The 27601-nt window shown below is 32.1% G+C and overlaps 1 protein-coding gene across 1 annotated transcript; it reads right to left on the minus strand.

Annotated features, from left to right (window-relative positions):
- Positions 1-363: 363 nt before the first annotated feature.
- LOC124366249 (N-alpha-acetyltransferase 80) lies at positions 364-27601 on the minus strand. The gene is made up of 5 exons (XM_046822647.1): positions 27351-27601; positions 21121-21234; positions 17219-17352; positions 15018-15093; positions 364-6017 (listed from the first exon to the last, which is right to left on the minus strand). Exons 2-5 carry the CDS (start codon positions 21222-21224, stop codon positions 5768-5770), a joined length of 564 nt encoding a protein of 187 aa, XP_046678603.1. The 5' UTR covers positions 21225-21234; positions 27351-27601; the 3' UTR covers positions 364-5767.

Below are 27601 nucleotides of genomic sequence, written 5' to 3' on the forward strand. Positions count from 1 at the left end.
AGATCCCCCACCACGTGACCTGCAGTGGAGACCGCACTGCGAGCGACTGGGGCGCCGCGCGGCGGCCAGTCTCATTACTTATCTACCACACCCTGTACATCCCAAAATATGGTTCTGCCCCACATGCTTCCAAGTTCAAATGTTAATGTTACAAAAGTAATTTGTTTTGTTAAAAACAGCTGACTACTAAAACACACGGATTACTCAGGCAGGTTTATTCTCAATCCACTAATCAAATTTATATCAGCTGATTGGTTATAACATCTACTAACCAACTTAAAAAATTCTAGATTTTCAGATACCATTTCTGTGATTATAACTATTTAGATATCTTGTAAGGTTTCAAAATAATGGAGTCCCAAATTTTCAAAAAACAATATATTAACATTCCAGTCATTAAATCATAGCAACAACTTTGTACAAATTAATCTAAAAGACTGAATAACAAGATAGAAATTTTCACAGATACCGAATGGAAGAGACCACAAAGTCCCTAAACCATTCCAGGGACTAGGAGCAGACAGGTTTGTTCCATGAGCTACTAAATAGAGGGGGAAATCCAAAGTTGCTCATCCATTGTGACTTTTAGAGTACAAATTAAGGAAAGTCCATCGTTCAAGGAGGACATCCTTGCTCAAATTCAATGGACTGAAGACTTACTCCTTTCATTGAAACAGTGAAAATGATCTTAATATGTGTGGGGTGTATGAGTTGCACTTAAGTAACTCACCCTTATATGCCAATCAACATCCATATACAGGTTATTTTATATAAAGTGTCTTACACAGTTTGTGTGAGAACAGATTACCATAAAATAGTGAATTACATGATTTTCCCAAAAAGCAACCCTTGAAAACAGTTTGAAATGTTTCATGAATGGTACAGGAAATGCCAAAATCTATTCATCTAAATTTTAATCCTCCCTTTTTTTAAATGTAAATATACATAATTGTACACATAACTTATAAGGCCTTTGTAACACAAACACTATGCTAGAAACAAAACCTAATGATCTTTATCATTTCAAAATGGCGGCTTATTAGCTGTTTGTACTGCAACAATGAAAATGTGTTACAAGTCTCTTGATTAATCGAATAAGACTTCTCGAATAATCACCAAGAAATATTAATTGTTATACCTATACATATCTTTATCATTTTTCAACATAACTTCCATACTTTTTTAAACATTTGTCACATCGTTCAACAAGCTTTTGAATGCCTAAGTTGTAGAAATTGGCTACCTGCGAAGATAGTCTTTAACTGCTTCTTTCACTTCACCATCTGTGTCTATGTCGAAGCACTTGCCGCCAAGAAACTCCTTTAGATAACGGAACACGTGACAAGTCCAGACTGTAAGGTGAGTGGTCCATCTGTTCCCATGCAAATTTCTTGATTAGAGTTTGTGTTTGTTTTGCAGTATGGAGTCTGACATTGTCATGCAACAACAACACTCCAGACAACAAAAGACCACTGCTTATTCTGGATTGCACTTCAAAGTTTAGTCAGAGTAACACAATAGGTGGCTTTATTGATCGTTGTTTCTCTTTCCATAAAGTTGACTACCCAGGTTAAGTGTTAGAGAGGGCTTCTTAGCCCTAACTTCGCCTGGTAAAATAAGACATTCTTTACTTCTTTACTTTACTTTACTTTACTACTGATGCTGGGAGTCAACACATTTTGTCCTTGGCGCCAAATTGAAATCGTTATGGAGAATCAGACCTTATTTTTGGAATAATCGTCGTATATATGTATAAGATTTTATTATAATATGTAGCAAGTTCTGAAGTTAGTCTCTTATCAGTGCTGAGATTTGTTCAAGTTTTGAGGTTTTTCGTAAGTGGGATTACTTGGAAAATCTTGTTAAATTTTAAAATTTATAAATTACAGTTTAGTTGACTTTTTTAGTGCTGTTTGTATTTTTTTCTTTGACTTTATATTTTGTGTAAAATCATAAGCTGTTTGTAAGGTTCTAACATTTTTTCTGATTTTTAGATTAAAACAAAATTGCCATGACATTTTTATTTATGAACATTTTACTATGAAATGTTTATACATTTCTGGCAATGTTCAAATTATATTTCTAGTGGGAGTTCTCCATTACAACTACATTTGTTCCACCGGTGTTTCCATTGCTTGAAACATTTTTTGTACTCATCTTAAGAAATGGCTTACAGCTCCTCCCTTGTTTTTTTTTTCTTAACCTCTTCGATGTTGCCAAATCAATGTCCTTTCACGCCCCTTTTCATGTGTGGAAATAAGAAAAAGTCGCACGATGCCAGATCAGGTGAGTAAGGTGCGTGGGGCTGCGGAACCATGCCATTTTTAGCCAAAAACATTCTGTTTCCCGATGTTCCTTTTGATTGTCAGTCAGAACCCGAGGAACAAACTTGGCAGCAACCCTTTTCGTTCTCAAATATTCCATTAAAATTCACTGAACCAAGCTCCAAGATTACCCACTAATCTCTGATAGTTGATTAATTGTCTGTCGACGGTCTGTGAGCACAAGCTCTCGAATTTTTTAAATATTTTCGTCGATTCGGTCAGTTGATGGACGATCAGAACGAGGTTTGTCATCCATCGACATGTCGCCATGAAGTAAACCACTCGTACGCTTGAGTTTTTTCCATAGCAACATCTTGGTAAGCTGTGTTCAACATTAAAACAGCTTCAGCAGCATTTTTACCGAGTAGAAAACAAAATTTCACAGCTGTACGTTGTTCACATAAAACTTGCCATCATAAAAAAATGAAACAAGAACAAAGCAGTACTAGCAAAAAACAATCACTGCAGATAAACGGAACAAGTCAGATTGACAATACAGGTGGCACTGAACTGACTATGAGTTGTGCTATACTCGCTTAGCGGTAGAAATGTGTACTACACAAGCTCCACCCACGGCAATGCTATTCTGGTTTCTTTAGGGTACCCCCTCGTATGTCTCCTGCTCATATTTCACTTCTAAGAGATTCCCAATTCACTTCATTTCGTTTCACTCCGTAGAGATTCCTGATTCACTACAACTGGCCAATTCCCGGGAGCTTCCAGTAGATAATTATCCTGTTCTTCTGGACTTGATTCTTCATCTTCAGGATCAAAGAGAGTGAAACCGGAGTTTGTATCTATGTCATCTATTACACTGCTCTCATCTCCAAAATCTTCACTAAAATTTTAAGTTATCTGATTGGAAGGACAAACAAAATGATATACAATATGGTATATGGTATATTTTAGAATTTAAAAATAAAAGATATAATTTTGAATTTTTAAAAATTTGGACTTGAAATGCTATGAGAAAATTGTCTTGTTCAATATCAAAATAGCCTTAACTAAGTTTATTGCAAAAGTAAATATAAAATACATTTTTTTATCTCCACAAGTGCATTTATTATGGTTAATATTATAATTCACAGTTTTTTGGCCACCACTTTGAAATAAAAAACATAATAGTTTGGAAAAGTTGTCCAAGGTATTATATTACATGTTTAAATTTCGAAAAATTTAAATCGAACTCCAGACCTATGGATTTTAGGACACATTGTATTTAAAATTAAAGGTTATGAATTCCTTTTTTTAAATTGTTCTCAGAAGTTAATTTTGTGGGAAAAAACATTAAATTCACTATTTTATGGTAATTTATTTCCACACAATCGACTTGAGACACATTAAATAAAACACTCGGTATAGAAGGAAAATCCATAAGATTACATTACATAGTTCAGTTGGTTGTGTGACAATAAAAAAGAAGCTTATATGAAATTCAACCATTAGTAAGACGGAAAAAGACCACTTATTAAAAAAAAAAAATAGAAAAAACAATACGTCTATAATCAAAGAGAATTTACTTACTCACGCATTCCTTAACACTGCCAAGCAACTCAAAGGTTATGATTCTAAAAGTTTGATGTGGAGCTTGCAATAAGCCGCCATTTAATACTAAAGGAACTGGCAAAACACAATCATTTAGAACTGGTGTTGGTCCAGGTAATAAAGGTATCAATAGGAAATTAAGGGAATAGACTTATTAGCAAGAAACGAGTGAAATCTCTATATAGGTCTAGTGCCTCAAGTGGGTTCACTTGTTTTAAGAAAGGGAGTTATGAATAAGTGGAAGAGGTGATCTACAACCTCATTGTAGCAAAATGCTGATTCAAAATCAAAACTATTCATAGATCTTTGGGGGGGGGGGGGAGTGCAACAGCCTTGACTCTGCCAAAAGAAAAATAAGGCGTTCGACAAGAATGGTCACAGAGAAAGGAACTAAGGAGTGACTGAGAGAGAGAGAGCTATAGATTTAGCTATTAATGGTGTGAGTCAGCAGAATATTGCTGGATGTACTATGCAGTCATCTTAAGCATTGTCAGGAATAGATAGGAAAAACTTCCTGAGCCCCGAGAAGTAAGAGAGACCAACACCAGAAATTTAATGGACTTTCCTGTAGTCAGAAACTTAATGGATTCTTACAAGAGACTCCCAGAAGGGCTATAAGCCCTTACCCTTCTAAGGGAGAAAAGTAATACTTCCTCAGCTTTCTGTAAAACTCTTACATTTACATGAAATTTAAAACCAATACCATAAGATTGTTATATACATCACTTTTCAAAAACTTTTAATAAATATTAGAATACTATCCTTATTTTTTAATAATTTTATAAAAAAATATAAAATTTTGAAAATGCTTTGAATGAAGTTAATACATTTGTTATAACTTTGAACAACACTATTTAATATATTATGTGTGTAAGGTTAAAGATTACACAGAATATAAAAATAAGCATACTCTTGTACTGATTAAATATATATAATCAGTAATCAATAATGGGTTTGAGTCCGAATGGAGCACGTACTTTTTGTAAATGAATCTTTATTGAAAATAAATTAGGCTATTGCCGTTTACATACATTTAATGTATATTTATATGTAGTTTAAGTACAATATCTTACATGATCTTTAAACGATGTTTGTTTTTTCAAAAGTGTTTTATAGATGTATGTGCCTATGTATATACAAATGCAAAATACATTATATATATATATATATATATATATATATATATAATGTATATATATATATACAAATTATATTATATGAATGTATGTATGTATTCTTAAAAATATAATAGTTTGGTCAGACACTTCACCAGTAAGAAAGGAAATATTTTAACTAAATCTGAATCAATTGTATAAACATCAAAACACAATTAATGACCGAATGGGACAAAACCCTTGGTTATTTTATCATAATTGATTCAAGATGACATTTGTTACAATGGAGAAGAAAATTGTAGTGAATGAAATGAAAACATACTTGAATTATTTCTTCTTCTGTTAAACATAACTTATTTTAAAACAAAAACACAAGAAATACACAGAACATTATCAATTCTCCAAATATTAGCTTTGTTTCACGTGTATCATGTTGCCAGTTAGATGGTTAATGTGCAATTTCGTTAACTACACAACATGGTATATTATAAGTTCTACATCTCTATAACATATAAATACAGTAATAAATAATCTTAAGAACATAAATAACAAAATAATAAATTAATTATGTAGCCTAACTTAAACCCTAAAACACAAAAGTTGATAAAAAAGAAGCTTTATAAATAGTATAAGAAATTGAAAATTAATAAATTAAGGTCCTTAATGAACACAAATAAAATAACCTATCAAAATAAAATAATGAACACTTGATAAGTTTCGACTAAATGCCAATTAGAAACATTAATTTAAACAAAAATAATCACAGATTTCAACTTGAGTACATTATGATTCAATTTCAAACAATATTTTCTTCATGTAAGTTTTTGGAACTTTTTTAAAGCCTCCATTGAGCTTAAATTGTGGCAGTGGAGGGGGTGGAGGGGCTGGCCCCACAGTGGACGGAGAAGACCGTGGGCTCTTCACGATAGGGCCCCCATAAATGCAGACTGGCTCACAAACAGTATAACCGAGTTTGGCGTAAAATGCTGGAACAGGGTCCATTGCTGACAAGTACATTTCCTGTACACCACATCTGGAATCGTAAAAAACCCTTATGTTCTGTAAGATGTAAACATAAACCTCCAACAGTTCCTAGCGTGCTCATATCTGGGGTTGTACAGAGCAGTTACCTGAAATTATGAAATAAGAAATCAATCTAACAAAAACTGTACAAATATAGCCTATAGATTTAAAAACTATCCAAAAGAAATGGATAATGAATGGCTTATTGTTTATAGCAGATATCAGTCATCCGAAAATTACATTATGATAACCCTTATATTTAACCTTTTCCAAAAAAGTGAAACACAGAAAAATGAAATCAGTAACAAATTATACGTTTAGCGTAATTTACCAATAAGTTAGATGAACTTACTATTCTATGTGAGGAGCTTAAACCAGAAATGTTCATAGTTTCAGCACAAGGGTTTCAAAACAAAAAATACAGATTTTACAACTTCAAAACTTTGACCTGTCTCAACCTTTTTCAGTGTCAATATTATATGCCATTTGAAGTAGCAATTTTAAACAAAATCAATTTAAGTTTATTTGATCCATTGATTTTAAATGTTGCTACTGAATCAGAGTTAGAGATTGCTGGGGGGGTGAAGCTTGCTTAAATTCTCTGGAAAAAAATGCAATGGTCAGTGTATGCAGATAACCTAATAACCAAGTTGGGGTTTTTTCAAGAGGCTTTATTTTGAATGGCTCCTAAACAATTCCATTCATAATTTTCAATATTTTATTGTAACAAGGAATATTAACATTTATGTATCCTGTGTATTAGAAAGTGCAAGATCAATATCCCAAAATACAAACTTGTAGAAGTGGTAGGCCACTTATTTTATGGTGTGGCATAACATTTAAAACAGGATGCAGATAATGTATCTGTGATCCTTAAGCTGTAGTGGTGATTTGTAATAGCGGTGAAGCTGTCCGAAACAACCATAGTGAATGGTTATAAACCACCAAATATCAGAATAAACCTCAATATCCACTAATCAGACACAGTTTTGCCTAAATAAAATCATCAAGTTGTGACAGGTCTTATTAAGAAATTTAAATAAAACACTTTAATTGAACAAAAAATTGAAAGATTTAATTACTTGGAGGAGAAAAATAAATTGACAACGAATATGCGATCAATTTATATTTGGGAGTTGTGTGACAGGTCAAATTATGACATTTAAATATTCGCGGGGAATTAGCAGACTGTGACGTAAGTAAATCACATGTTATCGGAATTGAGATTTATTTAATCAATAATGGAGAAATATGTTAAACTTTATACGGGAACAAATTAAAATAATTAAAATGAGTTAAACATAACCAAAATTCGTTTTTACAAAAGTACCAAATAAAATTACGCAAAAAAGCCAATTGTGGGATAAAATGACTTGCGTATTGATGACATCAGAAAGCACATGTTGCAAAAATTTAAATAATAAGCGATAGAAAAATAATAAAAGAAAATAGAAAGACTTAAATTGATCAATTATAGTGAACGTGATAAAATTCAATAATTATGAGAAAAGAATTAAATTATATTCAATTGTGAAGACGCTGATTTGAACGGGAGAGGGGATGAGCATTGTTTGAACCGATACGCGGGGTTTTAGTCGGAGAATCTTTCTTCTGTCTCCAGAGCTGAAGCAGGGAGGACGTGTACTCGTGTAGATCCACCTGGTAGTGATGCAATACCGAATTGTGCAATAGTGCATTAAAAGTTATAACCAGGCGATGGGGGGGTTTTAATGAATAAATTAACAAAGCAAAGTGAGTACAATTAGTTAGTATCACATCAAAATAAATTGACATCAAAGTGATTTGCTTTGTTTTTCATTGACTACCCCATCTGCGAAGAAGTGTGGTAAGTAAAGAAAATAAGCTTTAGCTCAAAGAATATTACATTTCAAAATTTAATAAAATCAAAGTGATTGATGAGAATCCAGTGAACATTTGTGAACTTTATCTTGATATAAATAACCATATTTATCAGAGCCTTCAATACAGTGATATTCAATTTGAACTATCATTCAACCTACTTAAAACCTGAGATAAATATAGACCTAGTTCTAGTGACATATAACGTGTACTTTCACTAACACTCAGTATACTTCCAACAACACTACAGACAATTTCCACAGCATAAGACACATCGACGTAGGAATTGGAAGTTTGTTCCTTATTTGAACACCGATTTGGAGCAATATGACACAGCCAATACGAGACCACAACACGTAAAAAAGCTGATTGTATGCAAAGTCCTTTAGATTGGGGATTTCAATAGCCATTAGAGTGAATGGGGATACCGAGCAGATGATGTGAATGGGCAAGTGTTTAATCAACTAAGATGAAAATAATACCTTCTTCCTAGTGTATGACGCTAAAGATAGTCATACATTTTATTCAGCCCAGTCGTGCCATAGTTATTTCCCCAACCTTTACTTTCACTCTCGTAACTGATCTTATAAGCCTGTTCTTATATCAGCTGGAATATGAATTCTCATGCTAAAATTTCACAAAAGCTGATTGGGAATCTTTTTCAAACTTGAGACCAGTATCACGTTTTTTTCCACCAGAAATGGGGAAACTATGATCGGTTCATGATCTTCGTCCTATCTGTTCCAAAGTCCCATGTCCCAAAAGACTTTCAAAAGGATTAAATGCCAGGGTGGAGTCAAGAGCCTGAGGACTTATTCAATACTGGTATTAATAATACCAGTATTTCACAAACTACCAACCTTCTACTAAACTCTTTTGACAAAGCCAGAAGAGAGAAATGGGTAAAAACTGTAGAAAATCTGGACTGTACCTGCTGCAGTTGTCAAGCATGGTCCCTACTTAGGAAGCTGTCCACAGGTAGTCCTCCAGACAAAAAGCGACATCATACCTTAGTTCCTGCGAAGTATCTAAGCGCATTGCCGCTTTATCAAAGTCGACATGCCAAAGATCTGATAAAATAATAAACTACACATTGTTAAGATGAAATCTTTTGGGAATTTGTGAAGCTATTTGGCTATAAACTTAAAATTTAGTTTCTTTCTATAAAACAACTTTACTACCGGCCAGCTTCCCTCCGCCTTTAAAAAATTCAAACACTGTAATCTTATAGTTGTGTCAATGCCACACAAAGATCAATAGCAAGCTGACAGGTATCAACTTACTGCATTTTTAAGTGTTTGTTATAAGCTGTTATACTAAAGCTAATTTATATATTAAGGTAGAATTTCACCTGTCCTCAATGCCAACATTCCTATTGATCAAGCTGGATTCAGGCTTGGTCATACTTGTTGTGACCAGGTGCTGACTGTCACTACTATTAATGAGGATAGGCTTGAAAGGAAAATAAAAACATTATCAGCATTTATAGATCTTTCCGTGGCTTATGACACAGTGTGGTGGAACAAAATCCCTCTGTGCCCTTTCCTTGTACGGCTCCTAAATTTAATAATAAGCTATAGGTTAATAAAGTTTGCTTAGGTCGCAGAAAAAGCACTTTTAGACAATTAAATGACTGCCTTCCTCAGTACTGGCTTCTCTACTTTTCAACATGTAAGACATTCCTGATACTGTATTGAGAAAGTTTATTTTTGCACACAATAACACTCAAGGATCATTTAAATATCCTCAAAGACAATTTTAAAATCTGGAAGTTGAGTGTCCAAAACCTGTGGAGACAGAAGTGTCCTGTATCCAAGTGAACAATAAACTGGACAATTATAAACTCAACATCCTTTTTGATGGTGGTAAACTAAATCACAATGAACACCTTCAGTATTTACCTTAGATTTATCTCTCACTTTTAAAAACCACCTTCAATAATCAGCATCAAAAGTAAAAAAAAAAGACTAATATTATACACTATCTTGCTGGTTCAACATGGAGAGCCAAGACAATAATGTTCTGTGCATTCCACTTTTGTCTTGTTTACTCAGCTGCTGAATATTGTGCTATCGACTGGCTAAATATTGCCTGTACAAAAGATAGATGTACAGCCGAACAGGATCATGAGTTGCACTCTTATTGAGAGCTCCCCTTAATTGACTTCCAGTATTGTGCAACCAAAATATGTCACAGGGAAGCACTCTTCAAAGAGTCCACTTTCGGTATTTTGTGTAATTCGGTATTTCTGGTAACTTACCCTTAGGCTGAAATTTGACTATGGTCCAGTAAACCACCCCAACATACAATTTCCCAGTTGATCTCAAAAGGTTTTTACCAAACACTAACTGGGCCCTCTCCTGGGATTTGTTTGAAGGAAGGAATAAGTTTCTGATTGCCCATCCAATGACTAGATTGGGTCATATTGGACCTCCTTCGGAAGGAGACTGAGAGTCCTTTAAAACCTATTAGAATATAAATGGAGTGGGCAGATGCAATACATGGAAATCAAGATGGGGAATGACTCTCAATCCCCCTATGTGATTGTGTTGCGGGTTCTTAGACAATGGAGCACATTGTCAAAGACAGCTCCTTACTATTTTTTTGGGACGTTTAGAAAGTTTTCACAATTTGAAGGGACCTTGGTTGGATTGGCTTTGTGGTTTGGATTTGACTCTGTGATAAGACATAATAAATTCATTTTTTTCTTTCTCTTTTTTAGGCTTAATTTATATAACTCTTTATGACACAATTATTAACTTGTACTAAGTTTAACTTTGTATGTATATATATAAAATTTAAAATCATAACTGACAGATACTGGCTTTTTTTGCCCCTTAACAAAGATTAATAATCTATCACAGATTGAGTTCAGATATTTATATAGATAAGAGTATTTTACGTGAGATACAAAAACAAAACAACACACTTTTTAAACATACTCATCAAACAATTAATGAAATATAATTTACAAAGCAATATTCGGAAGTGTTTGTCAAATACACACATTATTTACATTGTATTTACACAAGTGTTAATATACTCATATTGATGGGCTGTTAACTATTAAAAGTGAACATATTTTTATAGATATATATTGGAGTAACAATTGGAGTAATAAAATACTGAAATATCTCTCTAAGTGGTTAGTAAATTACTAATACTTTGTTTAGGAGTAATTTTTACTTGACATTTTAATTTACTTGATTTAATACAACTGGAAAAACTAAGGTAGTAAATTTTAACATATAAAAAAGGAGAATACTCTATACCATTCTACAGGGTACAGTGCTTACTGTGAAATGCAGATTAAGAAAGATAAACAAGTTGATGCTCAAACAAGCCAACTCGATCCGTTGAAATAAATCCTAAAGCAAAACATTTTATTGAAAATTACCCTTCAACTGTAATAGTATGTTTAGAACACAATAAAATTTCAATATTATGTTAATTTAATACAAAGAGAATGTTCAGTGTGTGTATGTAACACATTGCTAGATTACAACTTTTTCAATACGACACATCAATATTTCAAAGTGATTTAAGTTATTTACTATTTAACTTTTTTAGTACATGAAAATGCAATTAATTTATTTTTAATTATATTATTTTAATGCTATTTTAGTATAAAGTTTAAAATTAATAAATTTACAAATAAAATATAAATTAGGATTGAAATACGTTTCTTAAAATAGTCTCTGAAAACAATGAATTAAATTTACATCTAAAGTATGTACATTACTTTCTATGTACATAACTGTCTATACAGTAAGCTATATGTGTGTGCACATGTTTGTGTGAATGTGTGTAGTGGTTTTCCATTGAACTGAGTTGAAACAATGGCAATAACATAAAAAGTGCAATTGGAAAAAATTTGGAAGAGATCGTAAGGTATTTAGTTGTAATTAGAGTAATATTTCATTGTGCTAAAATAAATAATATTAACATAAGTCTGAAATATTATAAAATTCTTACAAGACATTTTCAACTAGAAGGTAAGAAGAATTATTAAGCATAGGAACCGTAAACCCCAGTTGTGGCAAACTGTGGTGGCAGCAGAAGTAGCGCAGTATTTGAAGTCTACTATTAATATTTTTTTGAATAACTATTTAACCCCACAACTAGTAATCATTCCATTCTGCAGTGTCGGACTGTTTTAGAGCTTCATGCAAGGTATTCTTAAAACATGTACTAAAAGTAATATATAAATATATATATATATATAACTTTTTTGTTGAGAACTAAACAAAGAATAATATTTGCATTTAAAGTAAGTCATACATTTTTTTTAACAAATACAAATTTTGCAAAAAGAATTTCTCAAATTTGGGGAGTAACGCCTACCAAATCAAGTTATTGTGAGAAAAATGTAAATGTGAGATAGCCATTTTGTGGCAAATTTCATCTTGTTTTAGAAAAGCATAAACTTTATACACAAATATAATACCATTATAGCTATAAAACAAAAAATGGTTATGCATATAAATTATGAAAATCAGGTCTCTACGTAAAAATTAAGTAATACAAGTTGTGCTAATACAATTGTATATGAATATATTTCATATGTATATTTTCTATGTTCATGAAATGAACTATACAGCAACAATGAAATAAATTCCATAACTCAATTTTTGAAAAGAATAAAAAAATTACTTTTTGTCATTATTCAAAAATTATACAAACAGTTTTCATACAACAAAGTATAAAATATTTTTGAAAGTTTGTATTAAACAACAATTGTTTTATAGTTTTATATCTTTAATTATGAAATAATACCAAATTTTCAAAAGGAAATGTGATAATGCGCACCAGTTAAAAGTAGCTTAAATCCACAACATACACAGAATTACTAAATGAGCTAATCTTTATTTATGTCAGCCTGAATTGCGTGAATAATATAAAATTGAAAAACAATAAAGAATTATGTGAAATGACTTTTAGCCTAACAAACTCTAATACCCTACTCAGAGCCGATAATTTATCAGATTTCAGTAAAAAGATATTTCTTTATTCTAAAATATATTTATTTGCACTATTACAATATCCAACAACACACTACACATTTAATACAACACAAAACAAGAATAAAACTACTAAAACTTAGAATTATACACCGCTCCACACAGACGTAAAAGTAAACAATACCGGCAGGGGGGTTCAGAATAATAAACTTGCTACGTCACAACGATAATAATGAAAAGGAATAAAACTTTAGTTTTTGTTAGCATTTTTCTTCCCAAATCCAATGGTGCATGAATCAAATCGATATGTTACCGCAGTATTTTATAAGAAGTGATTATAAGAGAGAATGTTTGACCGACAAAGTTAAGACGGTTAACACTACAAAAACGGCAAAAAGCGACGGAATTTTGTTGATTAACACTACAAGGGTTAAATCTTAACCAATGCTTTAAATGTAACATTTTCTTCAGTATGAGTTGTAGAAAAGAGAATCTAGAAACATTAAAATTGTATTTGAAAATTTAATTTTTTTCATAAAACTTTGCAAATAACAAAAAAAGTATGACTAAATTCCTTCCTGTAAGTAATTCAACATGTAACAATGAGTATGGTCACAAATTAAAAATAGAAATTTTTTCCAAATATTACGCTCATTTCAGAAATATATATATATATAGTTTATTTTCAAAAGTGTACAGGTAAAAAAGCAGGTTACTTTGACTGCCACAGGTTGAATATTTTTTCATACAACTGCTACATATTACCTGAGTTGATAATATGATTTCATAAGCAATACTGAAGCCAGTACAGATAGAATAACAAAGTTTGATTTTTCATCTTTGCAACCATGTGAATTTTACTGAAATAGGAGAATATCTGCTCACTCAAAAGGTACATAATATGAATGCACGCAAATGCGGTGATGTCACTTACACATGTACCAGTTTTAAGGTTAGAGTATATATAAATTTTTCTTACAGAAAGTTTTAAGTGCGTGCTGTTTTAAATAAAATATTATTACCATATCCTTAAAAACCCGCTATACTTGAATGTTTAAAATCAGTTCATACTAATTACAATTCAACAAACATGTTTTTCAGATTTTAGGTTTGCTATTTAAATACAATTGAATTTTAGATAATTTCACTAAAGAATCATTCAAGAAAATATTAATTATGTGTCATTTATATGTGAGCATGTTTTATTTTATTCATGAGGTTTTAGACCTATTTATCAAACAAACCAATTGTGTAACCTCCCAATGTTTTAATTATAACTCAACAACAGTATAACATACATATGCAAACGTTCAATTACTTCTGTTATTACACAACAATTGAATATTTCTGCTAAATTTCAATCTCAGTGCTTAAACAGTTCATAAATCTCCATAACATTTCTCAAATTTCTCTCAAACATTTTTTATTCAACAGTATACAGGGTGAGTTTTTTAATCTCCCCATTTCTTTTTTTATAAATTTCTTATGACATTGATACCAAAACTACTGTAAATCATCGTGTAGTGGTAAATAATTTATTTTGAGATGATTGACATTTTCTGACATCACATATTTTTTTGTCGGTGTTGAGTTTAATAAATAATTGAAAACGAACATTTATTTCTATAAAAATAATATTTTACATGCATATGCAAAGATTGTAGCATTTTAAAATACAATGGATATAAATATTATCCAGTATAGTAACAAATTATCATATGTACATTATTAAGGCTGTTGTCCTCACATAATTTTCAAATTCCTTCCTAGGGAACAAAAATAATTATAATTGATTTGTGATGATATTTTAGGCATAAAAAGAATCACGAAGTCATGTATTACACAACACATTTAAAATAAGTTAGTCTCTATATGGAGGATACGAGATGATGGGAGGGGGAAAAAATAACAAACAAGTCAAAGTCAAAAGTTAAATATTTACTTGAATGGTAGTACTTTGATAGAGTATCAGATGTACAGGGGAAAACTTAATTAAAACTCGCCCTGTACATTTTTAAGCTTGTCTTATGTCTTAATACTTAAAGTTACGGTATCTTGAAGAAAGTAACAGAATTGTTCATTCTGCCAAACAACAAAATGTCAAACAAAACAAATTACTTATAATAGAAAAAAATCAACCAAAATTATTTAAAATGAAACTATAATGCAATTAAAAATTGAATACTAACCTGATAGCATAGTCTTCTGTTGCCAGCATGAGGTACTTTCCCCAGCCTCTCCCTCGGTACGCTTTGCTCACCACCACTGTTAAAAGCACAATGACACAATGAAACAACCATCAATCTCAACAAATACCTCCAAATATATAAAAATCATTTTGGTTCAGTGTTAAGGATACGTTTCATTTCTTACATTTGAGTTTGGATCAGAGATAGCACAAGTAAATCACAATATTATCCTCAAATTGGTTTTTACGTTTTTCGGAACAGATTTTACAGTTGTAGGAGAATATCTAAACTAAGAGTAATTGTGTCTGTTTACCTGACCGCCCACACTTGCAGAATCAGCATCAAACCAGACCATACCATGGAGCCTTCCCATTAAAATTGTACAAACGTATAAGCATCAACTTGTATTTAAAACATATTTTGTATTTTTTAAATATTTAATTGAATACCTATTTACCATGCATACTTTTTAGATATTCAAACATTGAATCGTAATGGATGAGCTACTAATATTACATTTACAAATTTTTTTTGATCACATAATTAGCAATCCCTCTAACACGGTTGCTTTAGTGTGCATTGTGACCCCTTTGATCGGATTTTCATGGGTTTTAACGAAATACTCATAATAAAACTAGAAATTGATCTGGTACAATATTTTATTACATAATTATTTTAATGCTTAAAATTCTTTATTATCATCAGACAATAAAGAACATTGTTCATCTATTGAAAGGTTTCATTGTAAATTAACACAACAATTGAACTCTGGTAAGAATATAATAATCAAATTTCTATAATTGATTAAATAATTATTATATTAATTACTTGATACTAAAACTTTCAAGATGCAATAAAGGATTTTATAAAAATAAGATATGTACAGGACAGCATGATAAAAGTTCAATAGTAATAATCTTAATACTTCCGACTGGAAACATCCAACAGAGTGGAAATCCTATACTGTTTTTACTTTACTACTTTCAGTAAAATATAAGTATAGACAAATCGAAACCGTTATTTATCTTAACAGACTAAACAAAACACGAATCTGGGATAACAGGTATCAGGGGAGAGTCTACTGTGGCCGACTACTACTCTATTACATACAACCAACATGGTAAAAACTACAATTTTTATTTACTATTTTATGTATAATATTCAAATTCAAAATACAAATTATTTATTTGCACATAACATTTTTATACAGATGCTACTATATCAGTAACACTATTGTAGGCTTTCCAAAAGCAGTTCTTTGATATCTTCACAATTACTTTTCTCAGGGAGACTTTTTAAAGAATTTGTATTAAGTGCATGTTTAAGAGTTAGTGAAGTTGACACACAACATGGCGGTTGTGATTCCTGACTTAGGCATGTCACAACGCTTTGGTATGATTTGTTTCTTTTAACCTAGTTTGTAATTATGTATTAGGTCAGTTATTTACCTGAAGAAGAGATCAGATTGCAGATCTTGAAACGTAGTGTTACTGATTTTTTGTTCCACTGAACGATGGCAAATAACCGGAAAAATCCTGTTTCCTTCAGTATTAACTACTTCATACTTCATCTGACTTAAATTAGTACCAACAATAGTCCTAGCCTTAAAATGTATTATACTAGTTTTTTCTTTGTTCAGAACAAGGCCATTATTTTTAAACCAATTGTAAGCTCTAAGTGGTACTGTATTAATGGATAGTCTCAATTTGTTAAGGAATTTTTTGTTATGAGAACGTTAGTGTCATCTTCAAACAAGATGAAGCCTCTATCAATTGCATTTGGAAGATCATTTATATAAACAAGAAAAAGGGTAGGGGCCTATAAGTATAGACAAATTGACAAACAGTTATTTATCTCACCAGACTCAAGAAAACACGAATCTGGGATAGCAGGTATGGAGGAGAATCTACTGTGGCCGACAACTTCCACTCCATTATATACAACCAACATGGTGGACAATCTACAGTTTGTATTTTACTATTTTAAATATAATATAATAATAGACAAATTTAAACAGTTATTTATCTCACCAGACTCAAGAAAACACGAATCTGGGATAGCAGGTATGGAGGAGAGTCTACTGTGGCCGACAACTTCCACTCCATTATATACAACCAACATGGTGGACACTCTACAGTTTGTATTTTACTATTTTAAATATAATATAATAATAGACAAATTTAAACAGTTATTTATCTCACCAGACTCAAGAAAACACGAATCTGGAATAGCAGGTATAGAGGAGAGTCTACTGTGGCCGACAACTTCCACTCCATTATAGACCATCACTAATGATGTTGGAAAGTTATCACAAGACTTCTTCAAACTCAACATCCTACAACATGTAAAAATATACTCCAAATACAAGAAACATTTCAAACTCCTCCTCTTCCTATATATGCATAGATAAAAATTGTATAATCTTCTTTGGGGTTATGCGTAATAAAATAATTCTTCCAAAATTACCAACCCTTCAAAAAACTGAGATGGAAGGAAACTTTAAAATTTAAGATAGTTCTGCCTATTGAGTGAATTTTATATTAAAAATACTCTTGAAACAAAAACCATAATACCAAACTAGCAATATAAGAAAACCTAATACTGTCAATTTAGAAGAGATACTGAGTGATATCTCGTACTAAATATCTGGATTAAACAGAATCAACAAACCTAATTGGAATGGAAGGGAACCAGAACTTTTAAATTACAAGGACTATTACATACAAGTGAGTGATCTTCACTTATTTTATAGTCTACATGGGTAATTCTGCAAACACCCATGTTAAAAAATTATCAATAAACAAAACTCAATACCAGAAAAAATTGTGTTAGACATTCATAACTGTAATAACAATTTGTTTACAATAGCATCAAAAATCAACTTTTAATCAAATTTTTGGGAAGAATTTAGAAAACATTATTTGGTCACGCAGTTCACAAACACAGCTGAGTTGGTTTGGTAGTTACATCATAAAATATACATTAATGTATTCGTTATCAAACAAAGAATTTTATTGATCAGGCATTAAATTGTAAAAACAAAGTTAAGAGTAAAGGCTAATTAAAACTTTGTAGATGTGCCTATTATTGTAGATGACGGTACAAAGTACCAGCTGTTGGGAAAATAAACAAGATCTTAAATTAATAAATTTTGTCATAATATAGCTTATATTTGTTACACTTTATTTCAAATCATTAAAACTGTTCACACTTAAGTCAGTAAATAAGTATGTTTGTCTTTTTGTTATCTGAGTTTCGGCTAACACTTGAGATATGTCTTCTATTTACATAAACAATTCACCCTTCCTAACTGGAAAATAAAAAGAACCATCCTGATATTTCCTTAAGAAGTTAGATGTAAATACCTTATGTTATATCAATTTCCAGTGAAATCAAAACAACATAAAGGTCAAAAGCTTTTCTTGTGTCAAACTTAACTACATAAGTGTTCTTTAAGGAATCACTGTTGCTTCATCTTCTGAGTCAGGTTAGATAAGCAGGCCTTCCTTTTGGAGACTGTATGTATTTTAAGGCCTTTAGTCATATTCATTTTTTTGGGGGGTGTTTTCTTCAAAAGACTTTTTTTATTTAGTTCCCTGAAATGCTTGCTTTTGTACTGTTGTATTTTGACTTATACCTTTGGAGCTCTGATGCTCAAGACTGCTGAAGAACATTCCATCAGAAGACGAAGATCATAAGAGTTCAGGTGTCCACTAAGCAGAAGGTGAAATGGAGCTAAACTCAATATTCATATTAAATCAACCCTTCCCACCATAGCTGTTACGTGTAGAAACCTTAGTTGCTGCACGTTCTTTAAAATTGTGTCTAAAACGTCGTAATTCACCCAATTTTGCACTTAATGAGACAATGCTCTTCATTTACATTATACTGGACAGCTTCTGGGTAACCAAACTGTGCTACTTTGTTGCCTGGGTGTCTTGATGTTAAATAGACATATCAAGGCGGACTGTTGGGTTTCATTAATACAGCAATTTGCTAACAAGTATACATTTATTTTACCTTTTTTACCTGCAATACTGTTCGTCTTAAAATATGTTTAATTAGTTTATGTGTTATAGTGACAGAATAAGTTAGCTGAAAATTACTACCATTGCGTATAGTCATGGTACATTTTTTAAATTTTCAATGTTGAAGGAAATATATACTTCTATATTCAGAAAAATTATTTCCATGTAAAAACTCGTATGTATAATACATTAACTGACGGAGAAACTTGCTAACATTTTTAAAGATTTACTTAATTTTTATCACATGTATAGCTATTTATGCAGAATGTAAGTAAATTGCCAGAGGACATGTACTCTGCACAAACGGTGTGTAATGATGTGTTCATTAAATATTGCAGTATGTAATAAAGTTGATAAAATACTGTTTTGAATGTATTGCAAATGTGGCTATTTAATTAATCAACAACGAAGTCACATAACTGTTCACCAAGTCCTGATCCTGAGAACATTGCTACGTGTTTACTGTCCAAAACTCAAACATGACTGTAACCGCTGAGTGCTAGTGTCTCCTGTGTTTGAAAACAGAATACATTATATGATCAGTCCGTTACTACAGTCCAGCTTGTACCAATATCAGATTTCAATCTGTTCTACCAGTACTATTGATCTTGGTGAGTACTAATGACCTAGATGTACTAAACACCTCTACCTTGCCACCTCCCCTCTATCATCAATACATGTTCTCCATCCGGCACAGCATCACAGCGTCTGCCTTACTTGTTGATACTCAATGTGCATTGCATTAATCTCATTCACTGAGTGTCTGTTTTGTCAATGTAATAACTATTGGATGAGTAAGTGAGTGGAGTGAGGCAACAGAAACACAGTATGCCTTGCTGATGTTACTCCCACCACTACTTATGGGCCCTCAGCACGCTTCTCTCACTTACACACACAGCAGCTGAGTACAGGTTAACACAGTTTCAACCCTATTTTATATATACATATATATAATCATCCAATAGGTTAAGCATTTTCATTCATGATGGTTCTGCTTAGTTAACTTAGTTGTTATGCATTACTTGTTTCAATGACACATTACTGCAAAGCTCATAACTGTAAAACATCCTTATCCTTAGATTTTTAAATCATTCAATAAATTTATTTTTTAGTGTGCTACATATTGGTAAAAATGTTTAAACAGACCAATTGCTGCATGTTTTTTTTCTAAACTGAGCATTTTTGTTAGAAGGCCAAGCAGAACAAACAAATTAAATGGCCATCTTGTATTGATTTTTACAAAAACGAGCAGAAACTAACAAATTAAATGGTCATCTTGTATTGATTTTTACAAAAACAAGCAGAAGCAGCGTACCAGGTGATCATAGGAAGGGGGGTGCACTCGTTTGTTTACCCATAGCGCAACACATATCAAAAATGGCCATGATCATGATACCGAACAGGCTATGAGAGAAGATAGTTTGCAGATGTAATGATTGGGTTTAACACTATCATTCAGAGCTTGAACCCAAGAGTCAGCACTGCCAGATCTTCCAAAACACCTCCCACACCTTCTACAACATCAGTTACTATACCATCAGAGCTTGAAATCTGACAGAAAGCATAGGCAGGTCTGCCATCGCACTTCCCAACCTTTGTGCCATATTGGGTAGGCCTACTAAATTGTCATTCAGAGCTTTAAATCTGATGGTTACCATTGACATTTCATGTTTGTATACTGATTTAAGCTAGGTCTTTTATAATTAATAGTTTCTCTCACACAAAATTAATTTCTAGTAGACAAGCCTCTCAAACCACTTTCACTTATTACTTTGGCTACCAAGCGGCTCGAAATATGAGGGTCATCACACACCACTACTATAACCTTCAGTAGTGAATGTATTAAATTACTAATTCTCTGGCAAAAAGAGTTGAAACAATGTATTCACTCTTTAAAACGTTTCAAGGGCTCTCTGGTATTAATAGAAAAAGAAAGTTTTAAAAATATTTTATATATTCATTAAAAAAAATAAGATCAAAATTTAATTTTATACATATCCTTACAAATTTATTTTAATGCGTAGTTAAGTTACAGTGTAATTTTACTAACTTAATATCTACACTAAAGCAATTACCTTGCTGTACGACTTCGTTTCCATTCTGCATTTATTAGATTGCAACAATCTTCACTAAAAACTTCATATCGATGAAGGGGAAGTACTTCCAAAGAATCTTCCATATTCAATAATCTAAAAAAAATCAAACTGTATTTTAAATTACTTCATAATCGATTTTCTTAATAAAGCTATATTTTTTGTTTAAAGTTGTGTTTGAAAATGGAAGGTTTGTGAAGGTGACAGGATTTTCTAGTCAGTTGCCATCTTTCAGTGATTAAAAAAATTAGCAATAAACTTACGAGGCGTGTTCAGAAAGTAAGTACCGTTTCATTCTACTGCCGCCGTAGCGCTGCAATCAGTGTTCCGCACATACGCACTAGTTGTCCTTGTTCACTGGCTATAGACTCACACCATTTTAGTTGTTCTTCATTGTGTTTTTAGTTTTCTTTGAACGTTTAAAATGTTTAAGACAACTAGTGATCCCTCCGATTGTGAGATTCGTTCTGTAATAAAATTTTTGAACGCAAGGAATGTGAAACCCACTGAAATTTATCGTCAACTTCCACATGTTTACGGGGAAGACGTGATGAGTGAAGGAATGGTGAGAAAGTGGGTTAGAATGTTCAATGGCGGTTGAACAAATGTGCATGATGAGAATCGGAGCAGTTGGCCTTCTCTCGTCACTGATGATCTGGTAAGGGCAAAAAAATCCAGGAGAAGACATTTCATTATGACAACGCTATCTGACGATTTCCAACAAATTCCACGCACTCTTTTGTACGAAATTGTTACAGACCGTTAAGGCTATCTCAAACTGTGTTCCCGATGGGTTCCAAAAATGTTTACTGACATGCACAAAACCGAGACTCAGAAGTGCTTTGACTTTTCTCACACAGTACAGTGATGATGATTAGTATTTTTTAAACAAAATTATGACAGGTGATGAAACTTGGGTCCGTCATGTCACACCGGAATCCAAACAACAGTCAATAAAGCAGCAACACATGCAATTCCCAAAGAAACAAAAATTCAAGACAACAATGTCTGCACAAAACATCATGTGCACTGTCTTTTGGGATCGAAAAGGTGTTTTGCTGATTGATTTTCTCCTGTGAAACCATTAATGCAGCAAGGTATTGCAAAACCTTAAGAAAGCTAAGACGGGCAATTCAAAACCAGAGAGGAATGCTCAGTAACGGAATTGTGTTGCTCCATGACAATGGTCGGCCCCATACTGCTGGTAAAACTCAAACATTGGTTTGACAATTTTGTTCGAAGCAGATCACCCGCCCTACAGTCCGGACTTGGCACTGTCCTACCACTTGTGCCTGCACATGAAGTGCGAGCTAGACGGCCAACTCTTTGAAACCGACGATGAAGTGAAAACCATCATGGAGTTGTGGTTACATCCGTTGGCAGGAACCTTCTACGAAGAGGGTATAGACAAATTGATCACCTGCTACGAGAAGTGTTCGAACATTTATGTAAACTACGTTGAAAAATAGTTTAATGTTTGGGCTTTCATGTAGAAATAAAATTGTGTTGAAAAAAATTGTTTTACTTGAATTTCTTTTTAACAGTACTTACTTTCTGAACACCCATATACTATATATTGAAATCTGCAATCTAATCTATTCCTAAGGTGGATAAATAACATAACATATAGCTACAATATTGATTAAAATAAACAAATGATACCAAAGTGTTGACATACGTTACATAATTTCAACAAACATGTTGTGTGTCATATCCATGTAAACTTTTTCTAAAACATGCATTTAAATATCAGTAATAATTATAAACTGAACAAAAAAAATCTACTCACATAACCAACCACTGGCAACTAACCAAAGGCCAAAAGTAACTGAAGACTGTCAACAGAAACAAAATGACAGCAAACCAGGAAATGGAGACTGTTATTTTATTATTGGCTCTTTTAGATTAATTTTATACTGTGAATTTCCTTTGATTTATTTGAACTCTCTATTCTGTTTGGTTCTTAGGCTTTAGGTTTGATCCTTTTTAGTTCGGTTTTTAGTATTGGCAACCAAGAAGGCCTAATTTAAATTGAATGCACAGTCTTTTAGCCCTGTCTAAGTATTTTTTTGTCCTGCAACTACCTTTTATCTGGTTAACAGTTTTTGGAATATGTACTGAGTACCATTATTTGGTTTTGCTTTTATGAGAATTTGTCTGTAAGTACTGTGTGTTCTAATGTTGTACTCTCTGTCTACTCTCTAAATTTTCTTTATTAATCCCAGTATAAGGCCTGTAACTTCCTTACTTTTTGCTAAAAATTATTGATTTAAAAAGAATTGTAGATGAATAAATTTTATAACAGTAAACACGGCATTTTTATAAAACAAATGTCAAAATTCAAAGTAATAATAAAAAATTACGAACAAAAATAAAAATATTATTCTCCTTCTTTCAGTAAAAAATGTTTTACTCCATGAAACATTAAAAATAAAACCATACACAATCACAATTTTGCATTGGTTTTTACTATAAAAATAGAACTTTTATTACACTTTCGTAAAAATTGTGTACATTTTATTTTTACACTTTTTAAAGTTGATAGATAATTGAAAAATTTTCAAAATTTCAGTTAAAACCCATATTTCAGAGATATACTTAGTAAGATTTATAGATAACTTATATGATTTATGGTGGACTATATAATAATTACTACTCAAATAAAATTTGAAATATCATGAAATTCAGATGTTAGTATTTTTCAAAACTAAAGATATGTTTGTATAAAAGAAGGTTAGTATTTCTTGGCATTTCTAATAATGGTAGTAATAACAATTATTTTTAAAACCATTGTAGTTTTTAGTGATTAGGTAAGTAATTACCTTAGAAAATGTCCTAAAACATAATATAGAATCTTACTCTGAAGACACCCTTTAAAGTAGTAAGCAAGAACTGTGTTAGATGACAGTTCGTTGGACTGTGCTTCTGAATTTACCAATTCCAGCTATAAATGTTCTAAAATATTTTTCAGTTTATAAAGAAGCAAACACGTAGTTAATTTTAACTTTACATTTTTATCACAAACTAAGTATTAGGTCTAAAAGACAATGCTACTATCCAACTTTCACTATAAATTTAAAGACTGATATTAAATTCATCTTAGTTCACTTTTGCTTCTCTGATGTGTAATATGTGTAATATATATATATATATATATATATATATATATATATATATATATATATATATATATATATACAGGGTGAGTGGTTCTTGGTGTGACAAAATTTTTGGGTTATAATGCAATGTAAAAGTGATACAATGGCGGTTATAAAAAAGTCTAACTCCAAAAATTAGGTCTGAAATGAATAATTATTTTCAGTTTTTCTAAAAAACCTGTGTTTTTGTAAGTAAATCTGATATTTCTCAGCAACGTATATGGCACTTGTATATGACTCAAATGGCAAAGTTGCTAAGTTTCAGAAAAACTGAAATATCATTGAACCCCATCTTTTTACCACACCCCGTACACAACAATGTGTCAAGTGATATTAAAAACTTTGCCATTTAATAGGCTTCAAAATGGTATGCCATATGACCATAGCTAAGTATTCGGTTACGTACTTTTATCGGTTTGAATATTAAAAAACATGCAAGCTACAAAAAGATTAAAACAGTTTAATAACAACTGTACTTAATTTTTACGTTTTATAAAACTGCCTCATAAAACAAGGAATTGAAGATTACAAAAAAGTAAAGCAGTTTAAAATAATTTGTGGATGCTAGTTATGGATTAATGGTCACATCATTTATCAATGTTTTAATTCCTTATCTTATCACTTTCACCAGTATTGCACATTCATTCCTTATCTTGTTTTGTAAGACCAGTGCCCACATGAATTACTTCTACCTCCAATAAACTATTTTTCTGCTCAATTTAGTCAAGTGTAGGCTGCCATGGAGTTCACTACTCGAGAATACGCTGATATGCACTTTATTTACGGGTATTGTGATGGAAATGCGCGTGCTGCCCAAAGAGAGTATGAAGCTCGCTACCCTGATCGCAGATTTCCCCGTCATTCTGTGTTCTCAAAACTCCATCAACGTCTTGTGGAGGAAGGTACAGTTCACAAAAGACCTAACGAAGTAGGACACATTGTTCATGATGTAGAATTAGATGATTCTAAATTCAGTTCGGAATGATCCAGAAGTTAGTAGTAGACAACTTGCTAGAGACGTAGGTGTATCACAATGGAAGGTTTTGGACATTTTGCATAAGAATAAGTTCCATCCATACCATTTTACGCCTGTTCAAGGTCTGAAAGCAACTGATTATGCTCCTAGAGTACAAATCTGTTGTTGGTTGCTAAACAGAGACATAGAGCAGCGTCATTTTTTTCGAAAAATCATTGTTTACAAGAGCAGGAATTTTCAATTATCATAATATGCACCAATGGGATCAACAAAACCCACACCAGACAAGGGAACAATCCTTTCAAACGCGTTTTAGTATTAATGTTTGGTGTGGAGTCTTAGGCGACCAATTGATTGGCCCTCACATATTTAAGTTAATGGAACTGTAAATGGAACAAACTACATAGATTTTTTGCAACTTGACCTACCTAACCTTCTAGATGGTTTGAACAATGTTGAAAGAGACGAGCTTATATTCCAGCAGGATGGAGCCCCTCCACATTTTAATGCAACAGTACGTCAATGGCTGACTGAAAACTATCCCGAGTGGATTGGACGTGGGGGAACTGTCGCATGGCCTGCCCGATCTCCCGACCTTACACCTATGGACTTTTTTGTGTGGGGTTTTTTTAAGCAGGAAGTTTATTCCACCCCAGTAAACTCAGAAGAAGAATTACGAGGCAGAATTGGTCTGGCTGCTCAAAGGCTTCGGGAAAAACTGTCCTTTAAAATGACCGTAGGAGCAATGAGAAAGCGAGCAAGAGCTTGTGTGAGAAAAGAAGGTCGCCATTTTGAGAATGAACTGCAATGATTTTACTTTTAATGTTTTGTGTTCATAAGGTATTCTAATTTTCATTTACCTTATTGATAATTGATTAAAGTTCTATTATTAAATAATATCTTTACTAATGCTCAAAAATTATGTTTATTATACCATCCTATGACTACTCAGTGTTAACTTTTAACCTATACTGATTTTTTTTAATGCAAAACACCTAAATAGTTGGTCATATGGCATACCATTTTAAAGCCTATTAAATGGCAAAGTTTTTAATATCACTTGACACATTCTTGTGTACAGGGTGTGGTAAAAAGATGGGGTTCAACGATATTTCAGTATATCTGAAACTTAGGAACTTTGCCATTTGAATCGATCTGAAGCTTAATTTTCTTTTCTTACCGTTTGAACCGTTAACTTTTTCAAATTGAAAATTTAACGGAGAATCTAAAAATGATGTAGTTTGCTCACATATATATATACGTTGCTGAGAAATATCAGATTTACTTACAAAAACACGAGTTTTTTGGAAAAACTGAAAATAATTCATTTCAGACCTAATTTTTGGAGTTAGACTTTTTTATAACCACCATTGTATCACGTTTACATTGCATTATAACTCAAAAAATGTTGACACGCCAAGAGCCACTCACCCTGTATATATATATATATATATATACTACAGATCAGAGAAGTAAAAGTGAACTAAGATGATACAAGGCAGAATCATATAATGGAACAAATCATACTGAAATCAATGAAATCAAAATGGCCATAACTATAATCTTTTTGACGCATTTTCTTGATCATGGCAACACCTACTAAACTGCGTGCTAACTGGCGGGTAACTGCTGGCAGTGCAGATACAAGAGATAATGTAGTCTAACTTATACTTTACATTTAAGACTGTTATGAAACAAATAATTTAACTAATAATTGTTAATAATCAATAATTTGGTATCTGATAAGATTTCTGTGGTGGCCACTTACTATACTGCAGACATTTTTAACTATAAGATGCCAAGTTAACTAACAAGAAATTAAATACTTGGTTTGTTAAATACTTAAATACACCAAGGTCCTATTTTGTTCTTGTGTTAGCCATATTTGTGATTTGCTGATACTGAATAGGTGAAAAATCTAATTATAAATTCATTATTTAGCTTGAACATATAATTTTGACATAGATTTGAAAATAGTCAAACAATACTGTATTTGTGAAATCTATATTTGGAATATAAAAGCCTAGAAGTCTACCAGTAATTTAATATAATTTTCACTTTACAAATATACGACTCACCATTTGCGTAGTGCTAAAAATATTAAATAAGAAACTCCATTTGTTATGGTCTACGTCTAGAAATAATACATCTGGGCATTCTCAACCCGATCTGTATAGTTATACTCATAAGAATAGATTTCAAATGTACTTAATATTTTCAGTTGAGGTTAAAATTAGTTCTATCTGTCATCAGTTTAGTGTTATAGGTTAGTATTTTTATTTTGACGTTTGCCCAAAGTCATGGGCAATAGAAGTCAACAACTTCGATT

The sequence above is a fragment of the Homalodisca vitripennis genome, chromosome 1 (genome assembly GCF_021130785.1).
Source record: "Homalodisca vitripennis isolate AUS2020 chromosome 1, UT_GWSS_2.1, whole genome shotgun sequence".
Lineage (NCBI taxonomy): Eukaryota > Metazoa > Arthropoda > Insecta > Hemiptera > Cicadellidae > Homalodisca > Homalodisca vitripennis.

What these genes read in the sequence shown, in the direction of transcription:
- LOC124366249 (XM_046822647.1), bottom strand. Translation starts at nt 21,224, where the DNA reads ATGGAAGATTCTTTGGAAGTACTTCCCCTTCATCGATATGAAGTTTTT. An exon ending in TTCGTGTTTTCTTGAGTCTG is followed by an intron (nt 15,094 to 17,218) that starts GTGAGATAAATA and finishes TGCTTTTAACAG; the next exon opens with TGGTGGTGAGCAAAGCGTAC. An exon ending in ACAGAAGACTATGCTATCAG is followed by an intron (nt 6,018 to 15,017) that starts GTTAGTATTCAA and finishes TTACGATTCCAG; the next exon opens with ATGTGGTGTACAGGAAATGT.